At 38.7% G+C, this 13,706-nt stretch overlaps 1 protein-coding gene across 1 annotated transcript in view; it reads right to left on the bottom strand.

Annotated features, from left to right (window-relative positions):
* Positions 1-541: 541 nt before the first annotated feature.
* Positions 542-13,706, bottom strand: part of STMN2 (stathmin 2) — a 55,672-nt gene continuing 42,507 nt past the window's right edge. The window contains exons 4-5 of the mRNA XM_040261990.1: positions 10,610-10,801; positions 542-1,900 (exon numbers count right to left, since the gene is read on the bottom strand). Coding sequence (XP_040117924.1) covers positions 1,841-1,900; positions 10,610-10,801 — 252 coding nt within the window. The 3' untranslated portion in view covers positions 542-1,840. The remainder of the gene's footprint in view (positions 1,901-10,609; positions 10,802-13,706) is intronic.

Genomic DNA, 13,706 nt, shown 5'->3' with positions numbered 1-13,706 from the left:
GTAAGTCTGTGTGGTTTCACTTCTTTATGATTTTCTGCTAAGACTGGACGTGGTTCCTTTGGTCCTGCAGGATCCATCTGGGTCACTGACAGGCCCCCTGCTGTGTCCATGTGTGCAGCATGTTTATTGGCAGTGCAAAACTCAGCAGTATGGCAGGGAAACTGCATTCTAACAGGCTGCGGAAGGTGTCCAGTGGCCGTGTGGGAGAACGTGAGGCTGTGCCAGGAACCTTCCAAGCGCTTTGAGAGGGGGTCTCTTCTGTAGACTTACTGGTCTGAAACTGTGGTGTCTCCTTCAATCTTGACTGGTTTCAAGGGAAACAGATTGAAGACTTCTCCTGCTGTGTTGGGCTGTCAGAGGGAGAGAGAAAAATGATGCTTCCTGCTGCTCTAGAAGGGAAGTGAATCAGCAGGGGCCCTGGTTTCCTTCAAACTCTAATTTTTGTCTGTTTCTGAGACTGTCTAATCCAACAGCCACACTAGTAAAATCTGAACTCCAGGGTCAGACACACAGAAGGGCAAGAGAACAGACCAAACCTGTATTAGTTCACAGAACTCCAATTCTTTATTAATCACAGCTTGCTCACAATGACATACAGGAAAATAGCACTAATGAAGAGTAAGTATGCAGGCAGCAACCTTCAGGAGTTGGGAGTTGGGGGAGAAACGACTTCAAAACTGCGATAGGTACTCATGGTGGGTATTTGGTGATTCTCTTAGTTGGCACAAACGCCCTGCCTAGCCCCCTCGACTGCATCAGCCCTCACAGATGGAGTAATTTTTAAAAAAATTTTTAATAGGCAGGATTGCCTCACACTGGGGAAGAAAGACCAGCTTAAGTGAAAATCCGCAGTGTTTTTTGATTGTGTTTGCATGTGTGTTTGAATGCAACGACCAGCTCACAGTTTCCAAGTGGAAAAATATTCAGTAGCATCATGTACTTGTACTATAGGTAAGAGCTTAAAAGGAACATCATCAATCATGGCATCCACAAATAGGCGACCTGACACATTAATTCATTCCATCAAAAGAACTTAAACTAGAGAATTAAGCCCACTTCGTGAAAAGCGATTTCACGGCTGCTTGAACCATTTGGGTTGGGATCTGTGTTCAGCACTTTAAAAGGTTCAGCTTTTTGCTTCTACCCAGATTGATCTCAGATCTGTCTTTTTCATCCATCCCTTTCTAAAGCCAAAGCACATTTGTAGCACATAATCCAGTAGAAGCAGAAGTAATTGCTACGAGTGGTGGTGTTACTTAGCCTGGGTTTGTAGTTTCTAGGCAGTTAGTAGATTATGAGCAAACAAATGTGGTGGTTTGTGTGGAGTTATAATACCAGTGATCTAAGTATGGCCTCAGTCAAGTCCAAAGATTACCAAGCTGTCTAGGTCATTAGGCAATGGTGGGTTTCTAGCACCAAAGACTGTCTACTGACCTCGTTTTTCTGTTGGAATGTAAAGGGCAGGGAATGGAGTCAGACGTGGGGAGCTTCTAAAAGAACAGACCTAGCAAATTCATTTGAGTGGAAAGACACAACATCGAAAGCCTGTTACAGGGCGTGTACGATTATGAAATAACTTGCATAATGCAATACTTGTATTTTTTAACAAAAATGTAAGTATTTACAAAATAAGATCCAAGGTATTTTTTAAACATCAAGCAAAACATTCTGCAAAGAGACCGCATTGATTTTTTTTTTATTTTTGATTCTGTTTTTTGTTTTTTATAATGAGTTCTTTTTTAAACCATGTCATACATTTCCCATACTGATATCGCATGATCCATTATAATATAGGCAGGGGGATTTACTAATGGTGGGGCGTGCCATACCCTCCGTCGCTTCAGCCAGACAGTTCGACCTGCAGCTCCTTGTTCCTGCGCACCTCCGCCGCATGCCTCTCCTGAAAAACACCAGATTGAGAATAGACATCACGGGCCTCGCTGGGTCCACAGAGAAGCAGGAGAGCCCGCCTACTAATTTACATTCTACGCGCTTGACAGAAAGTAGCTCCTCCGCCCCCACCTCCATCTCCTTCCCATTTAGTGTCTACCTTTAGGAGACAACGTTCTCATGTCCCAAGAGAGTAAAACATGGCAACCAATAAGCGTCATGTCACAGAAGACCATGGAAGACTAATAGTGTCTATAAAAAAAACTATCCCTGTATTTGATTAAAATAGTGACCAAAAGATCACATAAGACAATTTTCTTTTTCATTTTTTTTCTTTTTTGATTGAGAGAATTTTGACTCTCAGGACTACTGTCTAAATCTAGAGAACAGTAATAAAATACCATACAGTCTCGTCTGTCTTAAAAAATTTGCCACTGTATTTGATTAAAATGACGACAAAACCATCATATGGTTAACAGAATTCTGACAATTAGGACTACTGTATAAATCATCAGAATAGCAATAAAATAGCACACTGTTTTCTCTATGATTTTTGATGGTCTTTTTCCTTTTCTCTAACACTTTAAGGGATTTATAATTGCCAATGAACACTTTGGGAGGATGAGTTGTAGGAAGAAGACCCTATGTATGCTTCCCAAATTCTTAACTCCTTAATCAAAGTCCTTCAAAACTTGAGCCGTCCAAATGACCTCTCCAATCTTACCCTTTACCCTTTTCCTACACCTACTTGATTTCTTGATTTAATGGAATTGTAATGAGATATTCAATTGGTGAGATTCCTAGTCTTTCATCTCCATCAGTCAGGAGAAGACTCTTTAAATCCCTGTAGTGGTTGTCTCTTTCTTCATGAAGATTTTCATGAGACTGAAAACTGTCTCACTTTCCACTTGTAGATGTGCATAAGTCTCTTTCACGGGGCAGCCATTTTATTCTAACCTGTACTTTGGGCATTGCTGCTCTTGTTTCATCTGCTCTCTTTGACAGGTGCTTATTTAGAAGTTCCCTGTGGGCCAGGGCTGTATTTTTTCACCTTTGTTCCATCTGCAGGGCCCAGAAGAGCATTTTGCATATAGTATATAATCAATGAATGTTTGTTTACATGAGAAACTGAGGTACTAAATTTGACTTGGGAAGTAATCTTTCGGAGGAGGGAGTTGATAGACAATGCGGAATGCTATTTTTAGTACATTGTTCTTCTGAGCATATGGTTTTGCCTATTATTGTTTATTTTCTAAGTTATGTCTGACTCCTTTGGGACCCTGTGGAATGTAGCCCACCAGGCTCCTCTGTCCATGAGATTTTCCAGGCAAGAATACTGGAGTGGGCTGCCATTTCCTTCTCCAGGGAATCTTCTTGAAACAGGGATTGAACCCACATCTCCTGCATTGGCAGGGGGATTCTTTACCACTGAGCCACTGGGGAAGCCCCTTGTTCATTATAGGGGCTAAGTAAGTGTTGGTAAGTATAACTAATATTCTAAATAGAAAAATAAATGTTGATAATAATAATTAGTATTTTTCAATTTTAATTTATCCCCTTGCTTATTATAGGAGCTAAACATTTATTAAATAAAAATTGAAATGATAATTATTATTATTTATTTTCTACTTAGAATATTTTTATATTGCTATTTCCCTCCTGTAGCTCCAGAAATTTCTTGTAGCTCCACAAATTCCTTTAGTTTAGAGGCAATGACCTTGACCAGCCATAAAGTAAATCTTATCATTAAGCTCTATTGATCTCAAGAAATCTTTGCTTATAGGCTCTTTATAATACTAAGCATTACTAGTCACTTAACATGTACCAGTTCTGCATAAGTACAGATTTTACCTGTATTAATTCCCTTGATCATCACAACAATCCTGTGATGGAGACTCTATTATGGTTCCCATTTTACAGATGAAGAAATTGAAGCACAAAAAGACTAAGTCATTTGCCCAAGATCACATAACCAACAAGTAGCAGAGCTGAGACTTAAACTCAGAGAGCCTGGCTTTGCAGCCAAATCCATCCCTCAACCACTGCTATGGAGTCTTAGTGTGAGCGAGCAGAGAAAAGTTTACGGTTGTGTGGAAAAAAATGTGTCTTTACAGATGTAGGTTCTTGGAGAAATAGGCATATATATAGCCATACACTTTCTTAAAAAATACAGAATTACACAAAGCAGCAAGTTGATTCTAGAGAAAGAGTTTAAAAGCAATTTTATGTAATTGGTTTAAATGAGCTTTTTGTCTGCATTCAAAAGCCATGAAGAGAAGGGGAAAAAAAGCATGTATAGAGAAATCATGTCCTGTTTGGAAATGTCACGGGGGAATTAGCATGGATGCAGCTGACTCTTCCTTCTTTTTGTTCTGCTCTGATGAGGAAAACGATGCTGTAAAATCTTTTTCTCATGCAGGAAGAAACTAATTAGTAAGAGCTCAGTTCTGACAAAAATTGAGAAAAAGCCCAGACCATCACTATGCTAGGGAAAAAACCAGCCTCAAGTCTAAAGATTCATATAAATCCAAATTTACAGTATAACAGGAAAGATTATAATTAGTATTATTAGGCTACTTTGGGGCACACTTCTTACTCAACTTAAAAAATTAGTTGTAAAGAAATAGATTTTGCCATAGGAGAGAACAAATATAATCTGTGAACTGAAGAAAAAAGAAAAACAGGAAATTTAAATGCTGTGCTCCTAGGAAAAATATTGTTTATTTTCAGGTATTTTAGTAAATCTGTTATTTGAAAATTTTATATTAAAATCATCAAATATATACTTAAAATTATAATGCAATTCCATATAAAAATGTGGGAGAATCAAATGGAGATATTGAGTGGGCTTGTCATTTTCGGCATAGTCTGTTTTTCCAATCAGCAAAATGTCTTTGTTTTGTAATTGTCTGCAAGACCTTCTATCCCCAAGGGGACTGGAATGCAAAAGTAGGAAGTCAAGAGATACCTGGAGTAACAGGCAAGTTTGGTCTTGGAGTATAAAATGAAGTAGGGCAAAGGCCAACAGAGTTTTGCCAAGAGAATGCACTGGTCATAGCAAACACCCTCTTCCAACAGCACAAGAGAGAACTCTACACATGAACATCACCAGATGTTCAATACTGAAATCAGACTGATTATATTCTTTGTAGCCAAAGATGGAGAAGCTCTATACTGTCAGCAAAAACAAGACCAGGAGCTGACTGTGGCTCAGATCATGAACTCCTTGTGCCAAATTCAATCCAGTCTGCTTACTGTGCAGAGTTGGCACAAGCTACAGTTTTAACATAGTGTAAACATTCGGAGTCAGAGAGACTTGTTCAGACTCCGATGTCCTTAGCTTTGTGATCTTGACCAAATGGCTTGATTTCTCTAAGTACTGGGCTCCTTAGATGTGAAATGGGGATGATTACAGTATTTCCTTCTGGAATTAAATTCCATAGTATGTGCCAAATACCTGGCTTACAATGAGAAATCAATGACGGTTAGTTTTAATCCTCTTTTTCCTTTTATGATTCATTTATCAGACATATTCCGTAGGAAATAGTTACAGATGTCACTCATGAGTCAGAATGACAAAAAACGCCCCCAAAACCCAAATATCAGATGAGAAGGATGAAAGGTTACAATAAATGGAAATTGATAATGGTTGAAATCTCTACCTAAACAGTTATATGTTATCAAAATTATCTCTGAGATAAAGAATCACAGAATCTTACTCTCTTAAAAAACTTTTTATATTTTTAAATTAAGTCACATTAGTAATACCATTATCACTAAAATAGTAACTATAATGCTTTCACTTGACCTTTCATCCATTGTTAGAGGTGAAAGTATCAATTACATTGAAACAGTGTCTCATTTCTATACTTTGTGGTTGAATAAGGTATAGGAGTTGTCAAGGAAGTCTGTTTTCTTTTCTTTTTTTTCTTTCACTCCTGAACACCTAAAACTCCTTCAGTATTTGTTACAAAGTTTCAGGCTGGGAGGTCTTGGCATTGGCTAGTGAATGACAGTAAAATTTTGAAACCATGAAGATGTCTTACAAATTGGATTAAGAGAAGAATTCAACAAGATTCAGTAGAAATCCTCTTAAATGACCTGTTAGGTTAGTTAGTAGTCCCCATTCCCTCCATGATCCTTATCCTATCTCCTAAGTCTAAAGATTCATATAAACCCAAATTTACAGTGTAACAGGAAAGATTATAATTAGTATTATTAGGCTACTTTGGAGCACACTTCTTACTCAACTTAAAAAATTAGTTGTAAAGAAATAGATTTTGCCATAGGAGAGAACAAATAGAATCTGTGAACTGAAGAAAAAAGAAAACCAGGAAATTTAAATGCTGTGCTCCTAAATCCTATCTCCTAAATCTAGCTATCATCTACGTTGTGTTGTTTAGTTGCTAAGTCATGCCCAACTCTTTTGCAACCTCATGAACTGTAGCCTGCCAGCCTCCTCTGTCCATGGGATTTCCCAGGCAAGAATACTGGAGTGGATTGCTATTTCCTTTCCAGGGGGTCTTCCAGACCCATGGATTGAACCCACATCTCCTGCATTGCAGGCAGATTCTTTACCTCTGAGCCATCGGGGAAGTCTTAATGAATATATGTATTGGTAAAATGATTAGATCTGCCTTAACTGATTTTTCATGATTAACTATTCACTCCAGTTCCTGGTTGGGTTTGATAACAAAGCTGCTACTACTCATGGTGCCTAATGTGTCAAACGGGGAGCTTTCTGAGGGATATAGTCTAGTGCATGAGGGGAAGAAAGTGTTGGGTGAGAGAGAAAGAGTCTCTTATCCTTTCTGCATGGTGTTCTTCCTCCCCCTCTTTTTTTAGAAATAGAAATTCAAAGAATAAGAACATTTTCAATATCACCTCAGTGTTTATCATAATCCCCAGGTTACATTATTGCGTCCTGGGCATGACTGTTTATATCAATTTGAGCGACAAAAACGTATCAGCCTACTGTAGGTCTTTGCGGCACAGGTATCTTTTTGTCCACACCCTCGTCACTTGATTCTTTTCTGTATAAGTGGGAGCGTTAAGATGTAGTTAAGGAAAGAGAAATGGAAATTTTAGAAAGAGAATAACATTCAAAACTGTACTGAGCACGAAGCTAATATGTGTCATAATATGTGTTTGGTAAATGTAGCATCATTACAACTACATTTATTATCATTAATAATTCTTTTTTTTCATTAATAATTCTTAAGCTAATGATTAATAATCATGAGGGTAAGTTCTCATACAGGAGCTAGTAGAAATTGTGGGAGGCAAGAGGAATCCTCGGAAAAGAACAGAGAGAGAAGAAGGACCATGAGCTAAATTATGTATGTATGTATTCACTGATGTGTATGTATGTATTCAAAAAAATTTGTGGAGTTCTTCCTCTGTGTCAAGCAACATTCTAGGTGCTGTGTGTTCAGTGGTGAACCATATAGACACAATATTTCCCTACATATTATTTACATGTTGGTGCTTTTATATTTTTATAGTTGCTCATTTATTTAATAAACAAATAGTAATATATGTAAAAAAGAGTGTAACATTATTCTTTGGAGGAAGAAAGAATACTTTCATGGAACAAAGATGAAAATATTTCAAGATAACTTATGACAACAAAATAAAACATTTAAGAAGCCTTTAACTCAGAGTTTCTTAATTCGGGCTAAATACAAGTGTCTACTTTGTTGTTGTTTCTTGTTCAGATGCCAAATCATGTCTGACTCTTTGCAGCATGCCAGGCTTCCCTGTCTTTCACTATCTCCTGGAGTTTGCTCATGTCCATTGAGTTGCTCATGTCCAACCAGTGTCTCCTGGTAAGCTTTGAAAATAATGCTGATCTCTGGTTCTGCCCCAGATGGTTATATCAGAAGCTCTCTTTTAAAAGAGCTTGTCAGGAGGTTCTAAAGTGCAACTGGAATTGCTTTTGTTTTAGGCTTTCAGCTAAAGGCTTTGAGGGGCTTCCCTAGTGGTAAAGAATCCTCCTGCCAATGCAGGAGATGCAAGAGATGTGAGTTGGATCCCTGGCTCAGGAAGATCACCTGGAGAAGGAAATGGAAACCCACTCCAGCATTCTTGCCTGGAAAATTCCATGGACAGAGGAGCCTGGCGGGCTACAGTCCATGGAGTTGCAAAGAGTCGGACACGACTGAGCAACTGAACATGAGCATAAAGGCTTTGAGCTAACATGGCTGGGACTCCGAGAGGTTTGTGGGAATTCATGAGCGAATGACACGGAGGACACCACTGTAGCCACCATTGAGGGATGGGCTCTGTTCAAATAGTTCACTTTGCTAAGGAGGAAGGGGGCTGAGAGCTGGGTGGTAGGCTGCTGCTGTTAAGTCACTTCAGTCGTGTCCGACTCTGTGCGACCCCATAGACAGCAGCCCACTAGGCTCCTCAGTCCCTGGGATTCTCCAAGCAAGAATACTAGAGTGGTGGGTGGTAGGCAGATTGTTGCAAAACCTCATGTGGAATTTTATCACATCTCTTGGCTAATTGGTAGGGCCAGGGAAGACTGGGCAATTAAAATGTATAAAAGCTACTTAGTGTGGTCACCTCATGACAACTTACTAAGAGGTACCATTTCAGTAATGATCATCTTTTGATGTGGGAGATTCCAGAAGAGCTTATGTTATATTGGCAGTTTCATACACTTTCTGTATTATTATTGACCCCCCCTTTTTTTTTTAAGTTCTAACTTCACTGTAGTAATTTCATTCAAACAAAAGGCTAGATATTGGCCATAATAAAAAAATTTACTTTTTCTTATTTTAGGAAAAAGGAAAGTAGTTTTAGTATAAACAAACACATATACCATATGCAAACAAAAAACAGTGTATTTAAAATACATCAAATGGAAGTAAAGTTGGTATTCTCTAAGGAGTATCTCCACTTTACTGAAAAGATAACAGATCTTGGTTGTCACTGGTCAGAGGTTCTATTAGATTTGAAAAGTGTCACTAGCTGTGGAATAAGGGAAAATGTGGTCTTACATATGATGTGAGCTGCATAATTCAGCACAAGATAGAATGCCGTCAGCTGAGATTTATATCAGAATAGACTACAAACCACTAGTTCTCAGACCTGGCTGCGTACTGGAATCATCTGAAGAGTTAAAAAAAATATGGTTGCCTGAGTCCCACCCATGGAGATTCTGCAGCTTGATGTGAAGAATATTAAGAATTCCATCGGCTGAATATTTATAGGACAAACTATATGTTTTCATGCATATACATATGAATGTATGTTTGTCTGTATGGAGGAGCCTGATTTTGGATGAGAGTGGTAAGACAGAAAAAGGAGCTGGTGGAAGGGGGTGGGTGGGTGAAGATAAATATGCAGAGAAAAATTAATTGCCCATTAAAAACCAACACTTCTGGAAATGCTAGTTAAATATGCAAATTTTATGACCTCTTTTACAATTGAAATCAAGAAGGATGTGCTGTGTGTTCGAGTGTGTGTAATTTAAAAAAACAGTAATGCTCTTGGATTACCGTGGAGTGATATAATCTTGCACTTGAGATTAGAGGTCTAATTGCCAATCCTGGATAAGGTCAGCATGCCCCATTCCTAGCAATGCCATTTTATTTTACTTTTTTAGGGCCTAGGATGAGAGATGAAGGTTGATTCACAATTATCCTAAATAAAAGATATCATAATTCTGAGAGAACAATTTCCAGAGGATCTCCAGTACTGCTCATCCTGACTGATGGGAATGGCCATTGTATATTCAGACTGATGAGAAGAAAAATACCAGGGTGCCAGATCTGGAGGTAATGAACTTCCTCTACTAGTTTTCCATGTTTTTTTTTTTTTAAAGTTGCTCAGTTGTGTCTGACTCTTTGTGACACCATGGACTATATATTTCATGGAATTCTCCAGGCCAGAATACTGGAGTGGGTAGCCTTTCCCTTCTCTAAGGGATCTTCCCAACCCAGGGATTGAATCCAGGTCTCCACATTGCAAGCAGATTCTTTACCAACTGAGCCACAAGGAAAGCCCAGTTTTCCATGTAGATTTTCCTGCAAGGGCTTTCCACTGTTCATAAATATTCTGTCCTCTTTTGACAAATATATTTTTCCAAACCTATGGAAACATGTCCAAATATATTTCAACAATAAGTAACATATTTAATATTATATATTAATTAAACATTAGACCAAATATTAAATATATTATTTTATATTGTTGTTTTATAATAATAATATTATTTTTAAAATGTTCATTATATTATTGATGAAGTGAAGTCGCTCAGTCGTATCCGACTCTTTGCGACCCCATAGACTGCAGCCTGCCAGGCTCCTCTGTCCATGGGATTTTCCAGGCAATAGTACTGGAGTGGATTGCATTTCCTTCTCCAATATTATTGATATGTATTATTATTTATATAAAATAGTTAACATTTCCAATTTAATATTTTTCCAGTAGGTGAGCTTCTAAGATTTTTACTGAAGCCTCACAGACATTTGAAAAGCAGGAATCTGCCTCCCTCAGTCTATTCAGTACTGGAAAACCTGAGAGAATTCCAGCTGTAAGTCACACTTATATTCCTCAACCACCTTGCAGAGCGAGAGGCACTGCCCATGGGGTTAGGTGGCTTCCGCACCTGCAGCAGAGTTTAAGTCTCTGATGCCGGGTATTTGAGAATTCACTCGCTGTGTGTTGCATCTGAATATGCATCTGCTCGGTTCTCTGTTACGATTACCTTTTCCTGCAGACGTTCAATAATAGCAGCTAGATTCGCCTCACGGTTTTCCTTGATTTGTTCCATCTTCAGGATCAGCTTCTCCTCTGCCATCTTGCTGAAGTTGTTGTTCTCCTCCAAAGCCTTCTGGAGGACCTCTCGCTCGTGTTCCCGCTTCTCTGCCAGCTGTTTCAGCACCTGAGCCTCCTGAGACTGGGGGAGAGAGACATAGCCATCTCAGAATCACCCAGACACAAACCTGGCTGAACAACGGTCCACTGATTCAAAAGAGCATTCTTTTCAAATGAATAGTGCTTCTAGCCTTGAGCATCATTGTGAATTCCCTTCTCATCTTCACAACTTTGAGTTTTCTATAGAATCAGTGAGTTTGGGAATAGTGGTGAGCTGAATTTTCAGCTGTGAGTCTTTTGGACAGACTTTTAAAGAAGCATTTAACCCTGCTGGAAGAGTTCTTCTTCTTGTTTTAATGAGTTGCTGCTAAGCGTTTATGCAACAGGGAATGCTATAATCAATCAGTGGATGACAACATCCATGGAAGCCTGTGGAAACTACCTGAGGATTGGGGCAAGTTCCCGTCTTTTCCCTGCCTCATTGTTTTGATCAGCTGTAGGCTCTGCCCTGCAAGGAGCCTTTCAACTTTCCCCGGTAAAATTGTCAAATTCACTTTCTTGTTTTATTCCATGCCTGCCTCCACCCTTTCTTCCCTTGCACCAAACTGTCTTTGGAGACCTGTGAATACTGCAAACTTTATGGCCATGTGGCCACAGACAACAGAAAGTCCTTTTATGGGCCCATCTTGAACACGCCAAAGCCACGTGGGTCACCTTTGAAACCCTGAGATTGCTCAGGGATTACAGAAGAATCATCAGAGCCCTGTGTACCCCATTCCCGCACAGCCCCCACATTCTGTGCACTGTAATTCTCCCGCAGCATCAGGAAGCTGAATGGTTCTGTATGTTAATAATCACAGAGGTGCTTGGTAAATACGCAGAGGCCTAGTAGCGATTCTAACTCTACGGTTCCTTGGTGAGACCCAAGAATCTGTACTTTTGATAAGCATCCCCTGTGACTGTAATGCAGGCAGTTCAGACTACTTTCTGAAAAACACACTGGTGTGGGCTTTGGTGTCAGGCCTGGGTTTCAGTCCTGCGTTGGTTACCCTGGATACCTTAACATCTTTCCACATTCATCTTTTCCTCCACAATCAAGCAGCTAAGAGAAGCCTTACCCAAGACTGAACTATTCAGGTTTAAGACTAAATTATCACACATCCATCATTCTGGGATAATTCCTTGGGATCAGTTGGTCCTCTGAAGTGAACCTTCATAGGAGTAATTGTAAATGTGAATATCTAAACAATAGTAGATCAAAAAATATTCCATGGGCTAAGTATTGATTACCATTAAAAACATTAATAGACATTTCAGTTGATGGGAGTGGTTGTGGGACCTTACTGGAGAGCTCTTGATGTATTACAGATATGAAGTCTGAGAGGGGAAGAAACTTCTCTTCAGATAAAATTCTACAGGAATAGTAAAATCATATAACCTTAAGAGTCTTTGCAGATGTGTTTATTTTTACATTTACCAGGAATATGTCTAGTGACTCACTGGACATTAAACAGACAGTTTTGGAGACTAGCCCCACTTTTTGTTTTAACCCCATAGTAGTTTCACTTGACATCTTCAGTAGACCCAATTTCATTCTTGCTTTGTTACAGCTTATAAAAATCTAACATGAAAAATGATAAAAATATTAATAGAAATTCAAGATCTAATGGAATCCTTCTGGAAGAAACAAAAAATATTTTCTAGTTTATTCATCCTCCTGACTCTAGGTGGGACTATTGGTAAAACATCCTGCATTGATTTTGCTTATCTCTTGCTACCAGGATTACGGAATTGTGACACAGGGCAAGGGAAACTGGCTAAATGTGTGTGTGTGTTTCAAGTTTCTCTCTGAGAAAAGTCTTCATGGGATTATTATTTTATTAATTTTATACTATTTTATTTATTATATTATTATATTATATATTATTTTATTATATTATTATTTTTTGCATATTGGTAAAGATAGTACCTATTTCATAGGACTCTTTGCCAGCATCAAATGAAATAATGTTTGCAAAGTATTCAGCACAGTGTCTCATATTGAGTAAGTGAGTGCTGAGCAAATGGCAGCCATTATTATTGAATAAAACTCAAAACACACTTGTAACTGGAGCTGATGGCAACTGAACTTCCTGCTACAACTAAACTCAAATGTAGAATCTTGGTTATCTCACATGTTCAGGGTATTAGTTCAAATTTGTTTAGTTATCACCAGTTAGTGGAGTCAGGTATCCTCATGGTTCCAGTCAGCGCTTCCCTAACTCCTTTGTCTGCAGTACACTAAATGGGGCTGTGTTGATAGGAATTGTCACAGTTAAGGAAGCACCACAAAAAAGTAAGAGGAAATGACTTGGATTTTTCATTTCAGAAAGTTCATTCAATCTATATGACCTCCAGTCCAGAAAACCTTGTAGTCTGGGTTATCACAAAACTCGGATGCAATGTATTCAAGAATTAGAGATAAGTTTAGGGCCTTACATTTCTCTTGTATTGGGCAGAAAAACATGTGGCAGCCTCAGGAAATCAAAGAAAACCAAATCAATCAAAGTAAAGCAAAACAAAGCTTAACTCTTCAAAATCCACTACAGCAGTGCTTTTAGATTGTATTCCTCTGACAACAAAGTCCATCAGCTAAGGCTGCTGAAGGCAGTAGATACGTGAACCTTCTGCTCAGTGGGTTAGTAAGTCCCTTTCCCCTCCACCTCCTCCCATAGATCAGAGCTTCCAGCGCTGCCCAGAGAGGATCTACCTGGACTTTTTTGTGTCCATTTCTCATGGAGAGAGTTACCATGGACAGTTATCAAGAGGCAATTGTGTAATTTCTGGTTTTAATAGTTTTCAAGAGGCAATTGCATTGTTTTTAAATTTCAGATGCTTAAATTTGGAACTTTGTGAAGTTGCATTGTAGGCTGAGGTTTACAATTGCACTTTTAATTTTATTTTATGAAAGAGTAGAAAGCAGCCAGGAGACAGCAGGGGAATAGGAT

This window comes from Oryx dammah, unplaced genomic scaffold (genome assembly GCF_014754425.2).
Source record: "Oryx dammah isolate SB20612 unplaced genomic scaffold, SCBI_Odam_1.1 HiC_scaffold_19, whole genome shotgun sequence".
Taxonomy (NCBI): domain Eukaryota; kingdom Metazoa; phylum Chordata; class Mammalia; order Artiodactyla; family Bovidae; genus Oryx; species Oryx dammah.
Note: the sequence above shows the minus strand (reverse complement) of the source record. Positions and strands in the feature narration are given on the sequence as shown.